Raw genomic sequence first — 25,365 nt, forward strand, 5'->3', positions numbered from 1 at the left:
ATTATATAAAAATATTTTGTTTTTAATAGAAAAAACTTTTATGACAGAGCTAAATACACAAAGTAAATTTAAATTTTAAAAAGAAAAATTATTCTAAGAGTAGTGGAATCTTAGTGTTAAAGACACTGAAATATGAAGTCTTTTGAAATAAACCATCTTTAGAGAAAAACATCAATTTATGCCTGACCTTATTAAAGTGCATAAAAAGGAAATTTATATCAAAGGAGCACTTATAAATACATGAAGCCGAGCCTCAATGATAATATAGTCTTGATCTTAGTATAGCCTGCCTATTAGTATGTGTCTCATAATCGTTTGTTCCCAAAGATGAAAATTCCTAGACCTAACAAGCAATTTTCTCTATTGATAGCTTTATGAGTAATTTTGGCAACAGAATAAAAAGTCTTAATTCTTATTCTGCTAATTTTCTAAAGTCACGTCAGTTTCACAAGAAACATCTAATTATTGTTTTCAATGAAAACTGACAGAACAGGGATATTCTCAGACTTTTAAAACAAGTTATACCATAAATATTTATCATATGCAAAATAAAACAAAACATAAATTTTAAGATATGTTTAGATTTTAATTTTTTTAAAAACATTAAATCATTGTATTCACAATGGTAAATTAAAGTAATGAAAAGAATAACTTGCAGAGCCAACCGGTACACAATTACTTTCTTAAGGACAATGGTAGAACCTATACACAGAGATGCTGAGTGACAGCCAAACCTATCACTTACATTATGCAGCTTCTTACAAAACAGTCAAACTGCTATAGTCTTTTTTTAATGCTCGCTTTTAAAACTTGCTCAATTTTAAAACAAACATCAACATGGAGTCACTCATATATGCTTGTTTTTAAGTAACCTCACACAATGGTTCTCTGATTTAAATTAGTCACATGTACACTGATGTTTTCATCATAATGAAATAAAAAAATAAAGAAAATGTGTTTTCAGAAGATAGAATCCATGAAAAGACCAGTAATGAATCCTTTGACCGCAGAAAATCAGCAACAGAATGCCAATATTAATTACAGAAAACAATTTGTCAGTATCACAACAAAAGGGTATAATGAATTTTTTCTAAAATACCTAATTCATTTTTATAATGAATAAAACTAACAAATACTTACAAATTATTCATGTACTTTCATGTGAGGTTTGTTTTGTTATTAATATTTGTGCTTTTCCGGCACTAGTTTTTTCCTACTCTTGCATCAAGTCTTCCCATAAATCTCTGGAAAGTCACAAATATCCCTATGGCCATGGGTAAACCATAAAAGTGATAATTCATCAAAATGTCTTTTAACCTATGTAATAAATAAATCTGTTGTGAGGTTAATTTCTCCTAATGTACATAAAATAATCCCATTAATCAAATAATAATAATGATCATATCAATTTTACTATGGCTAAAACCCTCAGACAAATATCTTTCTGATTACTTATTAATGTAAACAAAACTGAGTAATTTTATATTCATATTTAAACTACTGAATACCTATAAACAAAACAGTATTTATTAAAATAGAATATGCACTTAATTTATACTAAATTCCACTCAAATTTATACAAGTTTTCATCCTTAATTTTTAAATACACACATCATAATTTTTTTCAAACACTACAGGTATACACATAACTGAAATATGACATCCAAACCAGATTGTGATTTTTAAAGTAACTTCTAAACAGGTAGTAATAATACAATGTGTAAAATTCCAATAAAATACAGGTATATTCTTATAGAAATGTTAGTCCTATAATACCGAGCGATATTTACAAGCAAACATGATCCAAACAGCACATGCAGATTCAGGGTAAGTAAACACTCGGACACGAACTGCCAGTCGCACCTGGTCTCCACGGCAACAGATTATTTCTTCACAGAAAGGAGACCTACAGAAGGAAGAAAATTTACTTATTTAAGAAGTAAACATAAGACTTTATTTTCTTATTTCCAAGTAAGTCAGTATTTTATTTTATTTATTTATTTCATTTTTTTAAATATATCTTTATTGATTTCAGAGAGAGGAAAGGAGGGGAGAGAGAGAGATAGAAACATCAATGATGAGAGAGTCATTGATCAAGCCCGCAACTGGGCACGTGCCCTGACTGGGAACCGAACTCCAATCGCCTGGATCCTAGGTCGATGCTCAACCGCTGAGCCACACCCGGCCGGGCATTATTTTAAATAATATTTTAAAATCCTTGCCCAGCAGGGCATGGCTCAGTGCTTGAGCATCAACCTAGGATCCAAGAGATCAGGGTTCGATTCCTGGTCAGGGCACATGCCCGGGTTGCGGGCTAGGCAGCCAATCAATGACTCTCTCATCATTGATTTTCTCTCTCTCTCTCCCCCCCTCCTTTCCTCTCTCTGAAATCAATAAAGATATGTAAAAAAAAAAAAAAAATCCTGTCTTTGCTACCAATGGCTCTGTAATTTAAAATTGAGCTAATCAAATTATAGACTATTTTCTCATAATCAATACATTTAAAAAATTACACTAGTCAAGATCAGAGATCCTCACCAAAATCATTGGTAAAATTATCCCAAACTATCAAAAGCTACCTTTCAGACTTAATGAATCACAATCTGTGAAGAGGACGGTATAAGTCTTAATTATAAAAGTTCTCCATGTGATTCTAAAGTCATTTTCTAAATAACTACCAAACTAACTGATTTCTAAGAGTCCTACCCAAAAACATTTATGAATTCATAAATTCCACCTTACCGAAGACATGTGGCAAATGCACGCCTTGCATTTCTATACACAAAATGTATTGGGAACCCTTTAAATGTGTGACCATCAGGTACAGCCCTCCTTATGGCATCTTGAAATTCTTCATTGCCTGCAGATATACTTGTTGTACGCTCAAACTCATAAGAAGCCAAAGCTGGTGATAAGAGGTAGGAAAGCTGGTCTTCCCAAACAGTAGTGAGGCCAAGATCCTATAGCAATCAAGAGAAAAAGTAAAACACATTAATATTTTAAAAAACAATTACATAGAAAGTTGCTTATTTTAATATAGGCCAAGATTTTTAAGGCCTGTCAATTTTTTAAACTTCCTATTAATTATTATAAAAATACATAAACTATAGGTATCAGATTTTAATTGCTTAAAAAAAAAATAACATTCAATATAATGATGTTAGTACAGATTCCAAATTCTATACTTCATTAATATCCACTAGAAAAGATCATATGGAATAGTCCTACTATAGAAGACAGTGTCAGTAAATTTTGAAGTCACATTTTATTTAACTTTATAGTTTAATAAGATTGAATCTGCTTAATTTGATTGCTCCTACCATAAATTCAACTATAGGAGGGGAGAAAAATCAGCAAACTAACTGCATACATAAGTAAACTCAAATATTTACTGAGCATTTACTCTTATTTCTAGAAGGAAGTAATAAATTCTAGAAGTACTGGTGAATTTAGAAATTTCTGAGTCTCAGAACTTAACTCTCACGACCTTTAAAACTATAAGCTTCATAAAGGTAGGGACTTTATTTGCTTTGTTCAGGGCTAGAATAGTGACTGGCACTATCATACACACACCCCAAAAACTGTTTATACACAAATGAAAAAAAAGCACGAAACTACAAATTTCAGTGTTAATTACCTTCCTGTGTTCTGATACTAGTAACCTTAGCTGCATTTCTATTTCATTACTTGTTACTGAAGCATCAATTGTGGATGCACAAAGAGGTGGAAAGGGAGGAAGGGATGTTGTAGCTCCTGGAGCGCACACAGATTTAACTGCTTCTTCACTCATGGGTTTCCATTTAGATTCATCATTCAAATCAAATACACAGGTTTCTACTGAGTCAGAAGGCTGACAATTTCCCAGAAACATCTGATGATTGAAAACACAACCAATTGTTCGATATGGGTACAATGGTTTGGGCTGTTCAGCAACTGGAGGTTCATCAGGATTGGTAGATTTGTGGATGTACCTAAAAAAGGTAAATCGTAACTTTATATAATAAGAACTTAAACATTAGGAAGGCAGCATCTTACTGAGGACACTTAAAGCCCTAACTATTTCCCAGGACTAGAGTTTTAATACTTGATTTTCCTTCTTATATTTCTATAATTTGGTTATGTTAATTATATAGCATATCTTATGCTATAGAAACCAACTTTACTCCTTTAACATGAGAACATATTCTATGCATATTGTTAAAGTAAAAAACATCTATATCTAAGATAACATGATTAAAGTAATTTAGCTATATGTATGAGGTACGATTAACCAAAATGATAATCAACTTGGTAAAAAAAGAACCCCCCAAAAATGAGAAGAGGGCCCAGGACTATGCCTTTAGGATCTCCAATATTTAAAGACATAATAAAGAAAAACTGAGAAAAGCCAGAGAAAAATAATGAAAACTGCAAGATAGTGCTATGCGAGAGGAAAGAGAATGTTCCAGGAAGGAAGAAGCATTTAACTCTGAAAATCTGATGACAGACCAAAAGACTAAAAACCCTGGCTGGGCAGTTCAGTTGGTTAGAGCATCATCCCAATATGCCAAGGTTTGGGGTTTGATCCCCCATCAGGACACATACAAGAATCAACCAAGGAATGCATAAATAAGTGGAAGAACAAATCATTGTTTCTCTCTTTCCCCCTTCCTCTCTCTCTAAAATCAATAAATCAAAAAATTAGAAGAAAAAAAATGACTGAAAAATGTCCAGTGAATTTATCAGCATTGAGTTGGTGACCACATCAAATTTTCAAAAGAAATCATGACTTCAACTTGAGTCTATTTTCAGGCTTAGAGATGATCATCAGAAAAGCATATGCCAATTATATAAAATTGAAAGTAAATATAATTTATAGTTTTACCAATATTATGTTGGTAAATTTTATGTGTACAAATTTTCTTAGAGTTTAATTACACAGCTATTTTAATTGAAGTACTTTTTTACATAAGCCCTGAAAAGGCTGTAATAACTAAAACTGTCAACATGTACCTTTGAGTACGAGCAATATAAATAAAGAACCTATAATATAAAACATCTGCATCTTCATTTTAATATCTTTGTAAACTTAGTTGGCTAACCTGTGTCCTGTTAAACTCTCCCAAAAAGTGATGGTTCCATCAGTTCCACAAGTCATAACCCAAGCATGAGGTACTCCTTTTGCTTTAGTCCCAACACAGACAAAGGCTTCTAATCCATATCCAAGAAGAAGGCTGCACAGGAGGTTAGCATGATCTTCACAGTCACCCTAGAAAATACAATTAATTAAAAAATTAAGTATCTGTTCCTTCATATTGTCTCCTCATTAAATATAGAAATACAAAATGACAATAAAACATATTATTAAAGTTTTCCCTTTTAATCATAAGTCCAGTGTTAAGCTGAAACAATAGGGGTGGGAAGATATAAAAAATTTAGAAGAGCCTAAATTATTGTACAAAGTCAGAGCTCACAAATCTAACAGTTTATAACTTGTATACTTTAAGAGGGGACACAGTCAGATTCAAAAGTTTATAAAGAATTCATACAACATAGAAAGAAAAGCAATAAAATTTTTAAAATGAGTAGCTAACGAACATGAACAGAGAAGCTAACAAATCATAGAGCAGAAAATGCATATAACTGGAAAAACACACAAACTGAAAACAATGAGTTACACTATCTATATATATATGTATGATCATTTTAAGGAATAAATACATAGGAATCAGGGTGGAATAAAACAAAATGCCAACAACAGCTATAATTAGGGTGGTTGTATATAATTTTCCCTGGTATTTTCTTTTTTAAAAAATATGTTTATTTTGAAATCTAATTAAAATACAACTTTTAGTATATGGCTAATACAATGTCCAATGTACTTATTCACTCACGCACAATTTTTTTTTTAATTGATTATTGTTAATCCTTACCCGAGGATATTTTTTCCATTGACTTTTGAGAGAGAATGCAAGGGGGGGGGGAAACATCTATTTGTTCTTCCATTTATCTATATGCATTCATTGGTTGATTCTTGCATGTGCCCGGACCGGGAATCAAACCACAACCTTGGCATATCAGGATGACGCTCTAACCAACTTAGCTACACAGCCAGGGCTCCCCTCTATTTTCTAAATTCCCTTTGATATTACATTACTTTCACAATTTTAAAAACTTATAAAAACTTTAAAAATAATAAAAAATATCTGATATGTTCTGTGAAAAAAAAATTATTAAAATATTAAACAGTAAGGCTACAATTACATGAAGATATATATTTAAACACAGGAATACAGATAATATGCAAAAGTAAAAGTAACTTTTGAGTTCAGTTTTACAATGGATGATATATCTTCACCCCCAAAATTCTGCACTAGTGGTTCTCCACTGTTGCTTTTTAATTAACTGTAATAAAACAAATAGCATTTTATAATCATTAAGTTGACTTTAGAAAAATATAATATCCAACCTTTTAGACCCAGTAATTTGTATGTTGAGATTTTATACTAAATTTTTTTTCAAAAACCCCAACAATACAACCAAAGATGTTCAACGCAAAATATCATTCTCAATGATATCAAGTAAATCTAAGGCAGTCAAAAGAAGCAGTGCCTACAATGGGGAAATAGTTGAGTAGATTTTATATATCAACTCAAGAAAACTTTATACAGCCATTAAAAGACAGAGATCATAAAGACTAGCAACACAGAGGTAAAAGTTAGCCTAATGCTAAGTTATGAAGCAGGACACAAAATTTTATTTATCTTAATTATGATTATGGAAAAAATGATACATAAGAGGAGGAAAACATAAAAATATAAAAAGACATAATAAACTGGTATTAGGATTATGGGTGAAATTTCACTTTCACTGTTGTAATCCTATTGTTTGTGCCAGAAAAATATTTTTAAAAATTTTCAAATTTCTAATTTAAGATGTACTTTTTCTTTAAACAAAATAAAATAGTGAATCAAATGGGTGATTATTTGCTTTACAAAAATATTATGTACATAATTTTAAATATGTATCACTCCAATGTTTGAAATGAAAATGTTTAAATCCATACACACAACTTTGGGGAACTACAGCTTGAGAATAAACTAAAACAATTCTGAAGTAATGTTTAACCATTTTCAACTGTCATTAAGACAAAATCGTTCTGACAAATCAGTCTTTAATATAGTTTCTTCCATTGCATAAGCTTGCCTTGTGAATACCTACAATATTTACACAGCTTCAAACTAAAAAAAATTGTTTCAAAACAACAATACAATAAATTTCTTTTTTCCTGTTCTGTTTCAACAGAATTGGAATGCTAAAGACAGTCTGACTTGTTTTTATATTACCGACATTTTTGGAACACATGAAATTAGGAAATATCCCATAATCTATAAAATTAGTTTACTGAAATCAATTCATTTCAGTTTAACATCAATAAATTTACACAAATTCTTAAATATATACTTATATTTGATACTAATCAAAATACCAATGAATCCAAGAATTTTTTCCATATTCATTTTGTACTTCCATTTTCTCTTTTAAAAAATACATCATCGAAACAAATTTTAATACATGAATAGTACTAGACCACCACCATAGGGGTCCTGGTGCTCCCTCTAATTCACTGTTTCATTTACCTCTGTAGCTTGGTTTCTAACATAATAGTACTTATAGATCCCTACCTCATAGAAATCACATTACATTAAACAATAAACTACATGAGAAAATAAAGATGCTAATTTTTTCTTTATGTATTGACATTTAAATGTTAAGAAAAATGGTGAAAAGATTATGACTTGTTCAAGTTGATAATATGTACATTTTTTCCAAGTTAATTCTTTTACAAATGCACCACACATTCACAATTATGATGTGCTGCTTTTTAATTCTATTATGTGTGTAGGATACCTTGTTTCTACAGAGAAAGGCCAGCAGAGTGCACCACTGTTCCTGTTTACCTCCTCCTCCAATAACAGGGGCTCTTTCATAACCAAGGACATTAACAAATCTTGCTGCTTGCCTTGGTGTATCCAGAAGCCGCCCAGCTCGAAGTGGTTTAACATAGGAACACACTGGTCTATTTATCCCATTTTCATCCTGGAGGAAGAGGGGGAAAACATTATCTGCAATGATAGCTTAACCATTTCCAATTTTAACACTTCTTCTCAGAGTACATTAACGTAAAATAAAATAATTCTGGATATCACTAAGTGCTTACCTTGTACCCAGCACTAGGATTGCTGAGTGCTATGCATACAATTTCTCTTTTAATCCTCATAACATCTCTATTACTTTCATTTCATAGATGAAGAAACTGAAGCTACAGCCATTATGCAACAGGGCCAGGATCCAAACACTGAGCTAACTCCAAAGCCTCTGACAGTAAGAAAATGAACTATCCTATGATCCAGCAATCCCACTCCTGGATATATATCCAAAGTAATTGAAATCAGTATCTCAAAGAGATCTTTGCACACCCATGTTCACTGCAGCATTATTCACAATAGCCAAGATATGCAAACAACCAAAATGTCCTTTAATGAATGAATGGATAAACAAAATGTGGTGTACATATACCATGGAATATCATTCAGCCATTAAAAAAGGAGGCGGTCCTGCAATTTGCAATATGGATGAGCCTGAGAGCATTATGAGTGAAATAAGCCAGACAGAAAAACACAAATGCTGTACGGAATCACTTACTTGTGAAATCATAGAAACAGAGTATAGAACAGTAGTTGCCAGGAGCTAGGGGTGGGGATATGAGTAATGCAGGTCAAAAGGTACAAATTTTCAGTTATACATTCTCACCACAAACAAAAAAAGAATTAACTATGTGAAGTGATAGATGTGTTCATTATCTTGATCTTGATAATCATTCCACAATGTATATGTGTAACAAATCATCACACTGTACACTTACATATATCATATGTTTGTCATTTATTCCTCAATAAAGTTAAAAAAACACACAATAAAAACCTCCTCTAAGAAAAGGATAAGCAGGTGGGTGGGGAATGGAGAGGGGATATAAGCCAAAGTATCCTTTCATATTATCATACATAATTTAGTAATATATATCCAGACAGAATGAATAAGTTTTCTGATTAGCTGATAAAACAATGACCAGAGTTCATTTTTAACTTGTTTCCATTATACTTGGAGATCCCCAGGAAACAATGATTTGTTATAACCAAGTCAACTGAAAACAGAGTTTTGAAAATCATTTTAGGAAAGCATCTTACATTTTAATATGATGGGGGTTTTTTAATGATTTTAGAGAGAGAGGGAGAGAGAAACATCAATGTGAAAAAGAACCTTGAGTAACGGTTGCCTCCCATAACCACCCCGACCAGGGATGGGGACTGAACTCGCAACCTGGGTATGTGCCCTGAGTGGAAATCAAACCGGCAACCTTTTGGTGCAAAGGACAATGCTCAACCGAGCCACACCGGATAGGACGTCTTATGTTTTAAACCCAGAATGTATCCTGGCATTTGAACTGAATACTATGCAACAAGAATCTCTGATAACTATCCACCACTGTGTTTTTAGAGTTAATATTACCAAAGTCCTTATTTCCCTTAACTTTATGATTACTGAGATGACAAACTCAAAAGGCCACTTTTTATTCAAAGTCAGAGATGACTTAAAACTCTTTATTATGGCAAGGCTCTTCAGAAATATTACCTAACTCGACCAACAGAAACACCATCTGTTTGAATGATCAGAACCATTGATGTCTTTCTAAACCACAACAACATTGCTTTTCCAATATAATCCCACACCTTAGCAAGAAAAACAACTCACTTATTATTTGATTATACTAAGACTGTGAATTTTTATATTATGCAGAGCAAAATGACCATCATAATTTTCACTCATGACTACGGTTCTCAACTCTAAAAGGCACTGATTTTTTTCCCCATCCTCTCTTACCCCACTCACTCCAACACCTTCACGGTGGTCTCTTAGTCTCCATCTCCCTATGCTATCTTAGGGGTCAGAAATAGAGGTAAAATGAAAGGTTCAACTAGAAGAGCTCCAATAGAATAAAGAGCCAAGGACAGGTAAGGAAACTAAGGAACAGAGAAAGGAGAAGAAATGAAATTTAGGCATAGAGTGTTTTAAAGTACTGATTATTTTTTTTTAATGTTTTTATTGATTTTAGAGAGAGGAAGGGAGAGAGAGATAGAAACATCAATGATGAGAGAGTCATTGATCAGCGGCCTCCTGCATGCCCCCTCCTCTGCTGGGGATCGAGCCCGCAACCTGGGCATGTGCCCTGACTGGGAATCAAACAGTGACTGCCTGGTCCATGGGTCAACACTCAACCACTGAGCCAACACAAGCCGGACTGAAACTGCAATTTAATAGTCTACCATGACTGAGGTGCTGTCTGAGCTTAGAATAAGGACTCCACTTCTCAATCCTTCAAGCTGTTTGCAAACAGTAGCAATGCCTGGCTACTCGACAATCTCATCCAGTTACCATGAGACTCAATGACCTTATGTGGTTCAAATCTTCTTACAATGAATTCTGAGACAGGAACTTAAGTAGTATTTCCTAAAAGATAGTCTCAGCTCCTTGATTCCCTTACCTGTATGTCTCACCCTTCTCCTCCTCCTCTTCCACTTGCCATTTCTCTGATCTACTTCCTCCCTTTACCCCACCAACCACCCCAGTCCCTCCGGTCTGATTCCACATGGCAATGAATAACCTCACCTCAGACTAAATAGACAGCAGAAAACCAGTTGTATTTTGATTGGTTTCTCTTTGTCCTTGATCTGACATCACTGCTTCCTTGCCTGCCCAGTCATTCAATGTATAGATAATGCTACTATAAAGTCAGAAGCCATTTCCTTCATTTCCACCACTAGTCAACTAGGGTTTCCCATTCCCAAGTTCCTCATCTAGGAATTGAAACACTTTTAGCCTGTCCCAAAAATCTAGGAAATGTAGGGGTAAAGCTAGACGAATGCACAGGATCTGAGACATATAATCCAAAATAATACTAAATTATATTCACATAAATACATCTATATAAGGCTAAATATATATGAAGTATTTGAATAGTTCATGAGTTACAAAAAGCTATGGATCTAATCACATATTTTCTGTTGGTTTGTTAATGAAAGAAAATGGGCTCAGGATACAAGAAAAATAGAGGCAAAGATATATAGTTGAAATGCTGCAGTTAAATATTATTGGTCATTGGCTTAGGGATCTTGGTTATATAGAATTATTACACATAATATAGTTTGTATTTAAAAAAATAAAAAACCCTAACCAGGAAAAATATATATGTGGAACCCCAGTTCTGCACACAAAAGTTGAATTTACATATAAATTGCAAAATGTCCTAGTAGTTAATTTTTATTACTAAGTATCAATCAAGGACACACTCAAAGCTAAACAAAAGGGTTTTCAACTACTTTAAATAAAATACATTCAAAAAGGGTTTAAAAAACAATTAAAAATGAAAAGCAAAATAAAACAAAGATTGTATGATATCACTCACTCAGTGAAAGACAGTATTACAAAAGTAGCATTGTATTTTACAAATAAATTTTCATTTTTCTGGAATAATTACATTTTACAAATTCAAGTTAAATAAAATGTACATTAAAAAAAACAGTAAATATCAAATACAGGTGTGAAGCTTTTATAATACAATTTACAAACCTGAGCAAAAATCTTAACCAGCCGTGAGTTGTGTGAGGGTCGAATTTGCAAATATTCTCTCCACCACTGCTTAGCATATACAAGAAATAATCGCTCTTTCTCTGCAGTTTTCTGACGTTCCAAAGCAAGCTTGAAATTAAAAAAAATTTTTTCAATTTCTATTCATTCTCCTTAATTACTATAAATTATGTAACAAATCTGTGCACTTCTCTCCATCTCTACCACTACCCTAATTAACCTAAGCCACCATCATCTCACCTGTAAGAGCCTCCTGATTTCCCTATTTCTACACTTCCTCTAATACAACCCAGTCTCCACAACATCAGAGTAATCTTTTTCCCCCAAGACATTTTTAAGTATTAAATCATATTGTCATTCTCTTGTTTAAAACTAACAAATTGTAATTTTCTAAAAAGAGTGCTTTCTAGAATCAACAGGTAAACATACTACTATGAAAACAATTATACAACGACAAAAAATTCAGAATTATTTACCTGTGTGTTCACTACTTCTTGAGATAATGTTTGATTGAGTGGTGGGTACATCTCAAGTTTTATATTTAAAATTCCCACAGAAACTTTTGATTCTGTGCCTATAAGTATAAGTAAATATTTAGAACTTCAGAGGTTTCAATGCCATGCATATTTAGTCAACCAAAGTCTATCCAAAATAACAAGAATTTTGTGCTTTACCACTTACATGGAATAAATATTCAATATCACCTTTAATACTCATATTAAAAGTGAACCAAATCAAAAAAAGCTTTTATTTAGTACAAAAGCCTTCATCTAATTTTAAGGAGATCACCTATTTTCTTAGCTTCTTAATCACATTTTAAGTGACTTTTCAGACCTAAAGGATTTGGAAATCTTAATTTTTATATTAATTAAATATAAAATGCCAACCAGGCTTACATTTAAAACCAAAGTCAAAGCAATTGTTAACACTTCATTCTCAGAAATATACTCTTAGTCACATATAGTAATTCCCACTTATCCCTCCCCATTTTTCACATCACATGTGAATACAAATTTTCAATTCATGCCTGTATTTAAAGAATTAGAAAACAAATAATGGGTATCACAGTTGAAAATAAACATCCTACCTAAAACTTTTTTCTCTACTTTTTATTTAAGTAAAAACACACTCAGGGTCTAAATTACCAAAATCTAAATTACTAAGCTCTACTGTCCAATGGCCAGATTTAACTCTGTGACTAAGTTTCAATACCAAAGTATGTTATGCATAAAACACTGGTAGCTTTTATTTTATTATTCATTGTATTAGTAAACATATTACATATTAAGTAGTATGCAAGTGTCCAAGGAAACAATGGTGAATAAGACAGGCACCATCTCTGTCCTCAAAGGGTACTATTTATTGATACTGACATTGAGCAAGTTAGCACCTCTGGGTGCCACTTTTCCACATGTAAAGGGGTAGAAGAAAACTTGCTCCATATTCCACAAGAACAGCTGCTGCAGGAAGCCACTAGTACTAATGGGTATGCACTATATCCTGGGGAGTGCCAGAATGGAGGTATTCTGTGTATGTGTTTAGAATCTTAATTTTCTTTACAGCCTTATATATAAATTTGAAAAGGAAAAATCTCAAAATTTCTTTATTCATTTCCCAGAAAAACAATTTTCTTTGTAAGACAAGGCCAGAATGACTGTGAAGTTCTACACTCATACTATTCTTCAAGACATTTCCCAAGATTACAACACTGGAGTCCAATTATAATTCTAAAGAAATTGTTTAGAAAAAAAAAAATTTTTAATTTTAAAAAAATAAAGAAATGCTTTTTACGTTTGCCTCTTGGTTAACAAAGGCATTTTAAAAATATAAAATGTATTTACAAATGAATTGGGACTATAAAAAGATAACATAATATTAATCATCATACCTACACCCATAAGTTCCACAGTAAGACTGGTCACTCCATTTTCTGAGCCCAAAACTGATCGCCATTCGAGAAAATAGGATGCAACTAAAGTGGTCTCACCAAATATATCTGTTTTGATTAGCACCATATGAACTGGATCACTTATTGATAACATTGTTGTTGAATCAGCCATTCTAGTTCCATCACCTACCAACATAAACCAAAAAAAAATTACACCAAATTACATATTCAGTTAGGCCAACATAAAATACTTTTACTGAAAAGTATTAAAAACTTATGTAAAACCAAATAGAATAATTTGGTAATGCCTCAAAAAGCATGCAATAGACTTGGAACAAAAGTACAGTCGTATTTCTCACAACTTTTAAGAGAACTGGTAGAATTGTGGTAAGTTATTTTGTCACTTAATGCATATCTATATTTTCTGATATCTAAGAGATAAGTCTATTCATTAAAAGTACTTACTAAACTATATGCTACTAAGACAATTCAAATATGTCAACATTAATTCCAAAACTACCTTTATCCTTAAAACTCCAGAAATAATCACTATATTATCCACCCCAAACTGAAAGATACAGCACCTTGGAGCTAGCAATTTAAGCCATTATTTTTCACAGGGAAAAAAATAATAATAAATTTTAGTACTGCATTAGTAATCTAAAATTCTGAAGGTATAATTCTACAACTTTGCTAAGTTTATAAATATATTGTAAAAATTTCTACACTGACAACTAAAATGTACAAAATAACTTTTATAGGAAAAAACAGTATAAAACAATTATAGAAATCAAGTATCATAATTTTAAAGTTCCAAAAATGAATTACAGATTCATGTCTAAACTCTGATTTTTAAAAGTTAGATAATATCATAAATGAAGTTATCTTTCACAAATGAGAAGGATAATGTCTCATTCTCCACTATATCCCCAGGACTTGCCTAGCATAGTACCATGCACCTAGTATGTCTATTACTAAAACAACCATTAAAACAGTCATAAAATTATCTTCAGGTTAAATTAATTAGCAGGAAAAAAAGCAAGAAGGTGGTTACTAGTAGTTTATATAGAAAAGAGCAGTGGGGGGAAAAAATAAAACAAAAGGCTAGGGAGGGAGGAACTTCCATTATAAATCTCCCCGTACAGCAGTTACCGTTGTTCTGCAATGAAACCTCACAAAGATTTCCTCAATTAAATGACAATTTATTGTTGTTCCTTACCTAAGCTTTCTCTGTGTACTTCAAGTAAAAAGCCATCATGAAAATCTGGTTCACAGGCACATGGAACAGGTTTAGAACGAAAACGTTGATTTCGAAAATGCAAACATAAAGTAAAAGTTGAACAAACTTGTCCTGGTAAAGGCTCGGGTTCTTGCAGATGTTCCAAGAAAGCTTTTCCACCCAAAACCTGAAGGTAAAGATACCTCCGTGTTGGATCAATATTAGCTGTAAAGTGTAGCAATATATATGAGGAAACTGCCAAATAACTTAAGAAATGTGATCAAGACAATAGAAAATAACTTGAAAGAAATAAAACCAAAGACCTGGGGGGTGGGAGTGAGGGAGTAACACATTTACTGTATACCAGGACCATTTGCACTCAGGGAAGAAAAGATAGATAATATGATACCTTTTTCTGAGTTTACATTCTGGCTACTTTCTCCCAGCTAGAAAGGAGTTAGAGCTAAGGTTTAGGATACCTTTGCTGTTAGTTGCTTATCCAACATTCTTTCAGTTCCACAAACCAATTCAATTACCTCAACTCAGCAGTGTACTTGTGAGATAATTAATTACCATTAAAAAAACAAGGCTATACAATTTTTATAAAATATATTATTAAAACATGAGAAACAGGTGGTCCTGTTTTTGCTTCCACTGTGCTATACATTAAATCTTCTGCTATACTTCATGGAAAACAGAATCTAAGTTTTTTTGGATGATCGCTCACAAAAATGTATTTAATTCTGGGGGGGGGGGAATTGAAATGTTTTCTATCAAATACCAAACACTACAGCACATCTATCTTCAGTACTATCCACAATGAAATTAATGTTTAAAAAAATAAAATACACATACTTTTTTTCAACGTTGATTGTCTATCAGTAAAACAAACTGGTTGTTTTGGAGAGGGAGGGAGTTCTTGATCAACACTGTCCTAGAAAAGCAAAAAGAAAATCAAAACAAATTAGAAACAAAAACTATAGTTAAGAAAATACCAATAAGGGAACTAAGAACTGAACCAAAAGTAAATACGAAAAAGTCCCATCAAAAGACCCCTATTTACCTTGCATAATTAAAATAATGAAAAGCCTGCAAAAGAGGTCATGCAACTGGTCACTTCTAAAGTCTACTATTAAGAAATTAAACTGTCCTCAAGCAATGGCCACAGAATGCTGAAAACAAATCCCTACTACCTTAAACGTTCTCGAAACCTCATGTAACATTTGACTTATGATTCTACCATGAACTGGTTTTAATAAGTACATTCACACAGCAAAAGCTGTTATTAGGTCAACTGTTATACCAAATGAATTTACAAACCTCAAATACCAAAAAAGGATGCTGTATTAAAATACTTATTCCCTGGTGTATTATGAAGTCCATCCAATTTTTACATTATGTTACCCAGTATTGAGGTCACAGTTTCTCATTATTGCCTCATTTCCAAAAGGCCTACTTACTAATTTGTGCACAGAGAGGCTATCATCCCACTACTGACCTATTTGTATGAAAAGAGTTGAAGGTTCCTACGCAGAACAACTATTTTTTTAAATTGATAAATTCTTAATCACAGAGAATATTGTCCCAAAACAGTGTGTTTATTTTAAAAATAAGCCTAATCTTTAAATATATATATATATATATATATATATATATATATATATATATATAAAACAGTATCAGTGAAAAAGAACCAGGTTATGAAAAACTACTTTGAGTAAAACATACATACTTAAAGTTACAGACCTAGAGAAGTAATAAGAGCAAATTCTGTCATTGTAGAGAGAAATATGGCATATAACTCCAATTTCATTGATACATAATCCTACCTGTTACATTAGCTTATACTTGCTTTTTAAATGTTTTTATTGATTTTAGAGAGGGAGATGGGGAGACAGAGAAACATCGATCAGGTGTCTCCCCACATACCCGGATCAGGCATCGAACATGAATCCTGGGCATGTGCCCGGACCAGGAATTGAACTGGTGACCTTTCGGTACATGGGACGTCGCTCAACCAGCTGAGACACACAGGCACGGGCGCATTTGCTTATACTTGAAACAAGGATATTGCTAGACAAAATGATCTTATTTTAAAGTGGTTTTACTAGAAGGAGAGGCCTCCAATATATTTATACTCTCTAATGTTTTCCCCTAAAAGATTACTCACAGTAGCAAAATTAAGTTCTTTCATCACATCATCAATGATTCCCCGACGTCTAAGAGCTTTGATCAAATCTTCTGTTGATAACTGTTGTTGATCAGGAGCTAATTCTTCCCGTATCGTCTCAGCAAGGATTTCTCTTATTCTGCCATGGACGTCCATCTACGTAGAAAACTCCCATTACAATTTACAACATTACAAAGCGCTCAAATATTGCCACTCAGTTAATTTCTTTTCAAAATACTAACAAAAAAATTAATGACAGTTGCACCTTAGTCAATTTCTTTCTAAAACACTGACAAAGATAAAAAATAATGCCGGAATAGACAGACTCAATTCGGGAAGGCTTCTCCAGCTAATAGTAAATGTAAAATTGTTACCAGAATTCAATGAAAATATAGTTTTTCAGAAGGAAAAAGTAACAATAAATTTAAGATAAAAATTTTTAGTGCAAATTCTAGAAATAACTTCTATTGGTTATCTACTACTTTTGTCACTATTTCCCTACAAATAACACTCAACCAAAACAATCTTTTGAGAATAAAGTATAATCAAAAGAACAGAGACCTAGAGGCGGCGGCAAAGTTTGAATTTCAGCTTTCACCGTCCTAGGTGTGACCTAGAGGTAGCTTATTTACCTTTTATGAATCTGGAAAAAGGGCTGCCCGGTCAAGGCTGTGAGGCTCAGACAGAAGACGCTAAAGAGCACAAAGCCAGGCACACGACCGCGCAATAAACGGTAGCTTTTATTACTTCAGCGCTCAGGGCAGCACCTCCGACGCGATGTTCTTCGTTAGCTCTCAAGTAGCACAAATACCTTCATTACAAATCCTTTAAGGACTGCTTTAAGAATCGATGATTCGGTTTAACATCAACGACACCTGTTTCATCCTTAAAGTAATTCCAGTTCCTGACCCCTGAATATAAACCTGCTCCAAACACAACGTATACCCGACTGCCTTCCCCAACTCGCTGGATAAACGCGACGTTTCCCAACCGTCCTACAGGACTACCGCCGTCCTATCACCTGAGGCTCTTCCAGGCTCTTTCTTTTGAGCTTGTTCTCTTTTACCGAGACTAGAAAGTTCCTCTGGCTTCAAACCCGAAGCTTCGCCCACCCCGCGCTCCGGCTCTCACAGCCTCTGCTCGAGTCCCCGGCACACAGGTGCCACAGCCGGCCGGGCCAAGGGGCGCAGACTGGACACTCGGGGCCACAAGGTGGGCAGAAGCGCGCCCGCGGCGCCCCTCACCTTGCTCAGCTGCTGATGGATGAGCTGCTTCAGCTCGGAGGCTTTCTCCGGAGGCAGCGACATGCTGGGGCCGGCGCCTCGCCGCCGAGTCTCTCCGCTTCAGGCGCCCCAACCGCGCGGCGCGCCCCAGCCACCCCGGAGCGTAAGTCGCGGCTGAGCACGGAGCCCGCGCGACAGCTCCCCTCGCACAGCTCCCGGGGGACGCGGGGACGCAGCACCGCGTCAGCGCGGGGCCGGGCGGGAGGCGAGGCTGCCAGCTGCCGAGGCGCCCAACTGTTGTTTTGAAACGGCGGCGGGCAGCCAGGCGGCGGGGCTGTCCCCCGCCCTGCCTGCGCCCCTCCACCTGCCTCTCCCCCTCCCTCACGGTTCCCACCTCACGCCTGGCCGGTGTCTCCGGATGCGCTATCCGCCCCCATATCGCTCTCCCTCGCGTTCCCTTTCGACCCTCCGGACCGGCAGGTAGCTGGACGGACCCCTCAGGACCCCGCGCCGGGGGACTCGAAGGACCCCGTCGGCCAGGTCGCGCTGCGCCTGCGCCATGCGGAGCTCTAGGGTCTGAGTTCGCGGACGGGTCCGGAGCTCGCGATTTTCGCCTTCCCGCCTCGTTCTCTGGCCGGCGCTTCCCTCGGTCCTCCGACCTCAGTGCGACCATGTTTGTTCCCTGCGGAGAGTCGGTCTGCGACCTCGCGGGTTTCACCCTCCTGATGGTGAGTCCCCGCGTTTACGAGCTCTCCGCAGCCCGACTGAGGGCTGCTGCCTCCCGGCCGGCGCCTGCAGAGCCGCCACCCCAGTCGGGGTGTCACCGGCCGTGGCAGAGGGTACTTGTTTCTATTTGAGGTGTCCAGCCCGCGCTGAAAATGGGGCGGTGCACATCGAACCTTTGTTGGCGCTATCCCCAAGCCTGGTATCTGCGTCTACAGTTTGTAGTCTTTGTTGACTAATGTGTTTGGATATTACAGATACGTTGTACGTATGTTGTGCGGGACATTGTCTTTACATTTTATCCTAGAAAAATCGTTTCTCAACTAGTTTTAGAGTCATTCTTAAGCAAATCATTGTCATTAACGGGAAGAACTACCGATGGGGATTATAAAAGCAGCTTTGCCAGTAGCTAAGACGGTTTTATCGCTGTTACAGTTGCCCATGCTCATTCATTGTTTCAATACACATTCTGTTATGTGAAAATATTAGAATAAGACTAGGCCCTTGTCCTCAAGGAGTTTTACAGTCTAGTTGGAAACACGAAGATCAACAAAGGCAATAAATGCTGGGACAGAAGTTTTTAAAAGCTATAGAAAGGCCCAACGATTTATTAGGAGGGGGAGGGACACAAGGACCTGTTAAGAAAAGCTTCATATGTGGAAACTGGGAAGGAAGGAAGCGGGGGAGGAAGGTAGAAACCCCCATTAAAATCATAGCTGCAGAGAACTAGAACTCACTGATGGGGCGGTGGGTGGAGTGGAGGGGTGGTTGAGTGAAATGGGTGAAAGTAGTCAGAAGGTACAAACTTCAGTTAGAAGGTAAGTCCTTGGGGGTGCGATGCACAGCATGGTAACTATAGTTAACAATACTGTATTCTACATTTGAAAGTTGCTAAGAAGAGAGTAAATATTTTAAGTTCTTATCACAAGGGAAAAAATTGTAACTGTGGTTATGGATCTTAAAACAACATATTTGGTAATAATTTTACAATATATAGGGGTAGGCAAAAGTAGGTTTACAGTGGTGAGTAGGGAAACTGTTTATTCTTGTATTATTTGTTATTGTATTATTTATTTGTATTACAACTGTAACCCTACTTTTGCCCACCTTGTATACATATATCAATCATGTTGTATATCTAAAATTGATACAGTGTTATGTGTCAATTAAAAAAGAATGATGGTGCCTGGCCAGGGGGCCCAGCTGTTGGGCATCGACCTATGATCCAGGAGATCGTGGCTCACTCCTTGTCAGGGCACATGCGGGGTTGTGGGGTCCATCCCTGGTAGGGAATGTGCCAGGGAGGCAGCCAATCAGTGACTCTTGTCACTGATGTTTCTCTCTCTCTCCCCCTCTCCCTTCCTCTCTCTGAAATCAATAAAGATATATATATATTTTTAAAAGAATGATTGTAATAGAAAACTTTTAGGCAATTTTCATTATAATGCATGCAAGAAATATCAATGCTAAAATTAGCGTGTGATAGTGTTCTGAGGAAGGAAATTTTACATAATTTCAAAGCAACTCCCTGAAAAATACTTGTCAAACACAAAAGGGAAAAAGTATCTTTGCAGGAAATACCTGGGGGAGGGGGGTAAAAGAAAAGCTTTATAGAGAAAATAATGTCTAAGAGATTATTGGTGGTAACTTGACAAACTTCCCAGTGGAGTGGTGAAGATGGAAGTCATATTAGAGTGGGTTACATAAATGGGAGAAGAGGTGGAGATGTAGATATCTATGTATTTTGTTCATTAATTTAGAAATAAAGTTCCTGTTGATGCTTTAGTGAACAACTGTGGGAAATTGGGGCTGTGGAGGGACACCCTAGAAGTGAGGTAGTGTCTAGGGGCATATATGGGACCAAAGGATGGTTATTTAGAATGAAAGATATTAGACCATGTGTATATGCCCATGGGAAGAATCCAGTAGTGAGGAAAGGATGGATCATACAGGAAGAGTGAGGGCCTAACCAAACTAGCAGAATCTTTGAGAAGAGGAAAGGGAATTACAGGAGATAACCAGGGAATTAATAGATGAAAGCAGTGAAAAGTGGGAGACCACTCTGAAGGACCCCAAAATATATGACAAAGTCAAAAAAAATAAAATCAATGAAAATTAGTCATGTGTTATGTGTGGTTGGTAAAAGAAAGGGAAGTTTCCTGGTTTTAGTAATTGGCTCAATAATTCTTGCTCTTTTCTGAAATACAAAATATGGGGACAAGTTTGGGCAAAAGTTTAATATTGTACATATTGAATGTGAGTTACCTGTGACATAACTATGGGGAAGTATCTGTTAGGCTCTGGAGTTCAGATAAGTGTTCTGGGCTGTAGCGAGAGATTTGGCAGTTGAACTATTAGTCATGGGGATAAGTGTGTGTCGGGCGGAGAGGGGTTAATGTGAAAATGAGCTCACTCCAACCTCTAGGCACTAACAAAGCAAATAGAATACCCAAGGGCACTTTTGTTCATACCTCAGCCTTTACACTTGCTTTCCCACTACCTGAAATATTCTTTCCCTGTCTGCACTGCTCTCTTTCTAACCTCTTTCAGGTCTATGGTTTCTTGTCACCTAAAGTGATTCTTTCCTTGACCAACCTGTTTAAAATTGTAGCCAAATAAATATACACACACTCACAGTCAATTTTTGTTGATAGCACTGTATATTTTACTATTTATTTTATTGCAGGTAAATTGCTCTCTCACTACAATGGAAGCTCCACCAGGGCAGGAACTTTTGTTGATTTGTTTTACTGCATTCCCACTGCCTAGAATAATGATTGACAACAGGTGTTCCGTAAGGGTTAAATCAATAGTTTCAAAGGTGGAGGAGGCCCCCTGCTAACACCTCAGTTGCAATTAATGAAAGAATCCATATGTAGCAATGATATACCTGAGCATAAACATTCAGTACTAGTGCTGTGATTATTGTCTTCTGTCTAAACTTCGGAAAGTGTTGCTAATGTTGATGCCTTAATGAATTTTTTTTTTTTTTTTAACTTCAGCCAGCAGTATCTGTTGGAAATGTTGGCCAGCTTGCAATAGATCTGATTATTTCTACACTGAATATGTGTAAGATTGGTTACTTCTATACTGATTGTCTTGTACCGATGGTTGGAAACAATCCATATGCAACATCAAAAGAAAATTCATCAGAACTCAGTATAAATGCTGAAGGTATGTAAGATTTCGGCATATTTTATTCTATTACAAGGTAGAGTTGTTTTAAATTAAAATAGACTCTACAGACACTGTTTTGTAGCACATGTTTTTCTTGATGTCAGCGTTGTGCAGAATGGACTACCCAGTCGCATTGTCCTATTCTCTTATATCCTGGTTTTAGTTCTTAGCCTTTTCTAAATGGCAACTCCTATGAGAGATGTACTTGTGTCCTTGGATAGAATTTGAGATTTCTGTTTTTTTAACCTGGGTTTTTTATTGTTTTTTTCCTTTTATCAGTTTTATTTTCTATTCTTACTGACATGTGTAAGCATCAGTAATACCAGGAGAGGAGAAAAGAGTATTCCACTGGGCTCAGTCCTCAGTATGTTTAGTATATGCTATCTCATCTAAGCCTCAGTCATCCTCTCACATTATTATAGAATTCATAATAATATGGTATCAATATGGTTCGGAAAGATTGAGTTGCCTAATACTGCTAGTAGATGTAGGCCTTTCCCATGCCATAAATCTCCGTAATTTCTCATTGGACTATCAGGTTTAATCAGGGAACACAGTTTATATTGCACTGACCACTGTTTGTTTATAATGGGGAACTGCAGTGGGTGAGGAAGGGAAAAGCTGTTGATCATGAAGTACAGGAGCATCCAGTTACTTTGTTTGATGACTAGTTCCTCTGTTGGCCTCTCAGTCCTCTTTTACCATTTTAAGGTCAAAGTCAAGAGGTGATAGAGGACCATGAAAGACCGCTGGTGGATTGAAAAACAAATGAAAAAGCATTTTGGTTTTTGTCAGTCTTACTACTCATATCATTAGCTTGTGATAATGAAAAACACTTTAAAAAAATAATCTTAATACTGAAATTCCTGCAGGAAAGATGGAATTTCAGTTATTGTCTGAAAGGATAAAAGACTATAAATGTTAGAACTAGAATTTTTATACTTCCACTGATGATAACAACTATCATTCTTTTTTTTTTTTTTTAATTCAAAATATTACAAATGTCCCCCTTTTTCCCTATAGACCACTTTCACCCCACACCCACTCCCCCCCCTCCCAGGCCTTCACCACACTATTGTCCATGGCCATGGGTTATGCATATATGCATGTAACTCTGGTTAATCTCTCCCCACCCACCCATCCCTACCTTCCCTCTCAAATTCGTGAGTCTGATCCATGCTTCTGTGTCACTGAATCTATTTTGTTCAGTTTATTAAGTTCTTGAGATTCCACATATAAGTGAGATCATGTGATGTTTGTCTTTCTCTGCCTGGCTTATTTCACTTAGCATAAGATTCTGCAGGTCCATCCATACTGTCCCAAGGGGTAGGAGATCCTTCTTCTTTATAGCTGTACAGTATTCCATGGTATAAATGTCCCACAGCTTTTTTATCCACTCATTTACTGATGGGCACTTGGGCTGTTTCCAGATCTTAGCTATTGTAAATTGTGCTGCTATGAACATAAGGGTGCATATATTCTTTCTGATTAGTGTTTCAGGATTCCTAGGATACATTCCCAGAAGTGGGATCACTGGGTCAAAAGGAAGTTCCATTTTTAATTTTTTGAGGAACTTCCATACTGTTTTCCATAGTGGCTGCACTGGTCTGCATTCCCACCAGCAGTGTACCAGGATTCCCCTTTCTCCACACCCTCGCCAGCGCATGTCATTTGTTGAACAGTGTGCATGTACATGTGTTAACTCATTTAATCCTCTCAATTATTCCATAGGTAGTTTTATAGATGAGGAAACCATTGCACAGAGAAATTAAAGTCACATGATTAATGACTGGTGTAGCTGAACTTATCAGGGCACTCTTGTCCCTGAGACCTGATTCAGGCACCATACCACCCTGCTAATGCACCTTCATTCCAGTGGCGGACCCACTGGTTTTCCATTGACACAAACTGGCAGCAAGTCAATTGGATATAGTTCTTTAATCACTTTATTTTCTTTAAGATGAGGTATTTTGAAATAAATTATAGACATTATGACATTTCACCCCCAAATATATAAGTATGCATCTCTTGTCTTCTAAAAACATTTTCTTACATAGCTAAATACCATCACATTTAACAAAATTAGCAATAGCAGTTTCTTAACTTTCTATACCCTATCTATATTCAAATTGGCCCACTTTACCCCAAAATGTTCTTTAAAGTTAGTTTGCCCAAACTAGGACCCAAATTACATCTGATTGTTGTACCTTTGAAAACTCTTTTACCCTAGAGTAGTCTTTTTTCCCCTTCTTCATGAAACTGATTTATTGAAGGAAAAACTGGACTCACTGTCCTTATAGAATGTCCTATCTACATTTATCTTATTACTCCTTTGTGATGTCACCTGGCCTTTTCCTCTAGTCTCTGTGTTTTCTGTTACTGGAGTTAGGTCTAAAGGCTTGGTTAGATAAAAGCAAAATATTTTTGGACAGAATACATGAAAGGTGATGTTGCTTTCATATTGCATCAGAAGGAAAACTGGGGAAAAAGAAGGAAAACAGGATCTTCACAAAAAAGATTTGCATGACACACTGATGGAGAACTTTAGTTTTGCTATATGGAAGGTAGCATATCTTACATCTTAAAGTTTAGCCTTCAAACTCCCTCTAGATACACCTCTTCCCAGTAGGTTTGTTGCATTGCACTATATACGTACATCAGAGAAAAATTAGAGGCCTGAGTGGCCTATGCCTTAATCCCCTTTCCCTAAATTTATGCCCTTTTCCCTAATTTCTAAACTTCCTGCTTTAGCTGCCTTTGCCCTGAACATACCTAATGGTTACTAGACTTGCTGATTCAAGCCCCCGATCACACCACACCAGTCCAATGACACAATCCCCAAAAGACCTGTAACAGAAGAGACATGATCCACCAAAGGATTTGCCCAAGTCTAGGGTTATTCTTAATCTTTTTTATAGTGAGTAAAAGCTTACCTCTTAGCATAATCATATATCCTTGGAGACTATATTTTGTCTTTGGTTCATATCAGAGCTTTTCATTCATAGAGGTGAAGTTGACAGGGACATTTTAGGCGTTCAGTGAAGATGACCCTTTGTAGAATCTGATGGAAGTTATGCATCCTTTTCCCAGAAAAGCTCACACATTGACTCACAGAAAATTTTGCAGGTTATTTCAGGACTTTCAAAACTCATAAAAAACACAAATGTACTTGCTCCAGGGATTTTATTACATGGCCAAAACAATCTTCATTTTATTCTGTTAACCCAATGAGTATTGCTGTTCTCTAAAGAGAAGGAAGAATATCAGAAACTGAAAACAT

The 25,365-nt window shown here is 35.8% G+C and overlaps 2 protein-coding genes across 5 annotated transcripts in view; one reads left to right on the top strand and one right to left on the bottom strand.

Moving 5' to 3' along the window:
* Positions 1 to 13: 13 nt before the first annotated feature.
* On the bottom strand, positions 14 to 18,858 carry CEP76 (centrosomal protein 76; the record flags this gene model as incomplete). 4 transcript variants are annotated; one of them, XM_081148771.1, is made up of 12 exons in its annotated part: positions 14 to 1,906; positions 2,743 to 2,960; positions 3,638 to 3,971; positions 5,082 to 5,248; positions 7,891 to 8,079; positions 11,668 to 11,796; positions 12,162 to 12,259; positions 13,574 to 13,759; positions 14,793 to 14,837; positions 15,648 to 15,726; positions 16,963 to 17,118; positions 18,580 to 18,858. In XM_081148771.1, the coding sequence occupies 12 exons, from the start codon at positions 18,856 to 18,858 to the stop codon at positions 1,768 to 1,770; spliced, it is 2,019 nt and encodes a 672-aa protein (XP_081004897.1). In that variant the 3' UTR covers positions 14 to 1,767. The 4 variants fall into 4 exon arrangements, with proteins under 4 accessions (XP_081004897.1, XP_081004896.1, XP_081004898.1 ...); XM_081148770.1 differs by having other exon boundaries at positions 14,793 to 15,017; XM_081148772.1 differs by having other exon boundaries at positions 14,793 to 15,017; positions 18,207 to 18,660.
* PSMG2 (proteasome assembly chaperone 2) overlaps positions 18,830 to 25,365 on the top strand; it is a 14,735-nt gene continuing 8,199 nt past the window's right edge. Inside the window, exons 1-2 of the mRNA XM_081148775.1 lie at positions 18,830 to 18,913; positions 21,911 to 22,082. Coding sequence (XP_081004901.1) covers positions 18,857 to 18,913; positions 21,911 to 22,082 — 229 coding nt within the window. The 5' untranslated portion in view covers positions 18,830 to 18,856. The remainder of the gene's footprint in view (positions 18,914 to 21,910; positions 22,083 to 25,365) is intronic.

The sequence above is a fragment of the Miniopterus schreibersii genome (assembly GCF_964146895.1).
Source record: "Miniopterus schreibersii genome assembly, chromosome: 10".
NCBI lineage: Eukaryota > Metazoa > Chordata > Mammalia > Chiroptera > Miniopteridae > Miniopterus > Miniopterus schreibersii.